The sequence below is a fragment of the Geospiza fortis genome, unplaced genomic scaffold, assembly GCF_000277835.1.
Source record: "Geospiza fortis unplaced genomic scaffold, GeoFor_1.0 scaffold224, whole genome shotgun sequence".
Taxonomy (NCBI): Eukaryota; Metazoa; Chordata; class Aves; order Passeriformes; family Thraupidae; genus Geospiza; species Geospiza fortis.
The window spans coordinates 1,475,545-1,476,148 of NW_005054448.1; the positions used below are offsets into that span (position 1 = coordinate 1,475,545).

General features: G+C 55.5%; 1 protein-coding gene across 3 annotated transcripts in view; it reads right to left on the minus strand.

Annotated features, from left to right (window-relative positions):
- AIFM3 (apoptosis inducing factor mitochondria associated 3) overlaps positions 1–604 on the minus strand; it is a 44,801-nt gene that overhangs the window by 6,006 nt on the left and 38,191 nt on the right. For all 3 annotated transcript variants that reach the window (XM_005427597.2, XM_005427596.2, XM_031062477.1), the window contains exon 16: positions 280–378. In XM_005427597.2, the coding sequence (XP_005427654.1) occupies positions 280–378 (99 nt within the window). The remainder of the gene's footprint in view (positions 1–279; positions 379–604) is intronic.

Here is a 604-nt window from a genome sequence, read left to right on the forward strand (position 1 = left end):
GCCACAGCTTCTCTGAGCAACGTGTGCCAGGGCTTCATCACCCTCACAGGGAAGAATTACTTCCCAAAATCTAATTTAAGTGAATCCTCCATGCTGTTTAGAGAAGTGCACTTCATGGTAGATGGGTTTCAGAGGAGACACTGAACCTCTTCGGAAGCCTCTCAGCCCTGTGGCAGAGGTCGGTGGGGAGGGTTCACAGTGAAGGAGGTGACTCTGGCTTCTCTATCCCAGGACACCTCCAGCAGCACAAACTCTCAGCAGCCCCAGGGAGCCCCTTACCCGCGTATCGGATGCTCTTCCCGAACATGGCTGTCCACAGGTACGGGACAGTGCTGATCTCTGTGCCGTGGGCCAGCATGTTCAGCGCGGCGATGCGGCCTGCAAGAGAGCACAGGGATGGGGGAACTGCCACCCCAGGGCAAGCTCCATGCTCTGCACTCACGCCACAGCATCAACACCAGCAGTCACAGAGTACAGGGAAACAAAAAACTGCTGCTGAGAAAACCCACACAGCAACCAAGACAAAGCAAGACGCACACAAGGATGGGCTCAGACTCCTTCCCATGGTGCATCTCCTACTTGTCACCTCCACTGCCATGAGCAA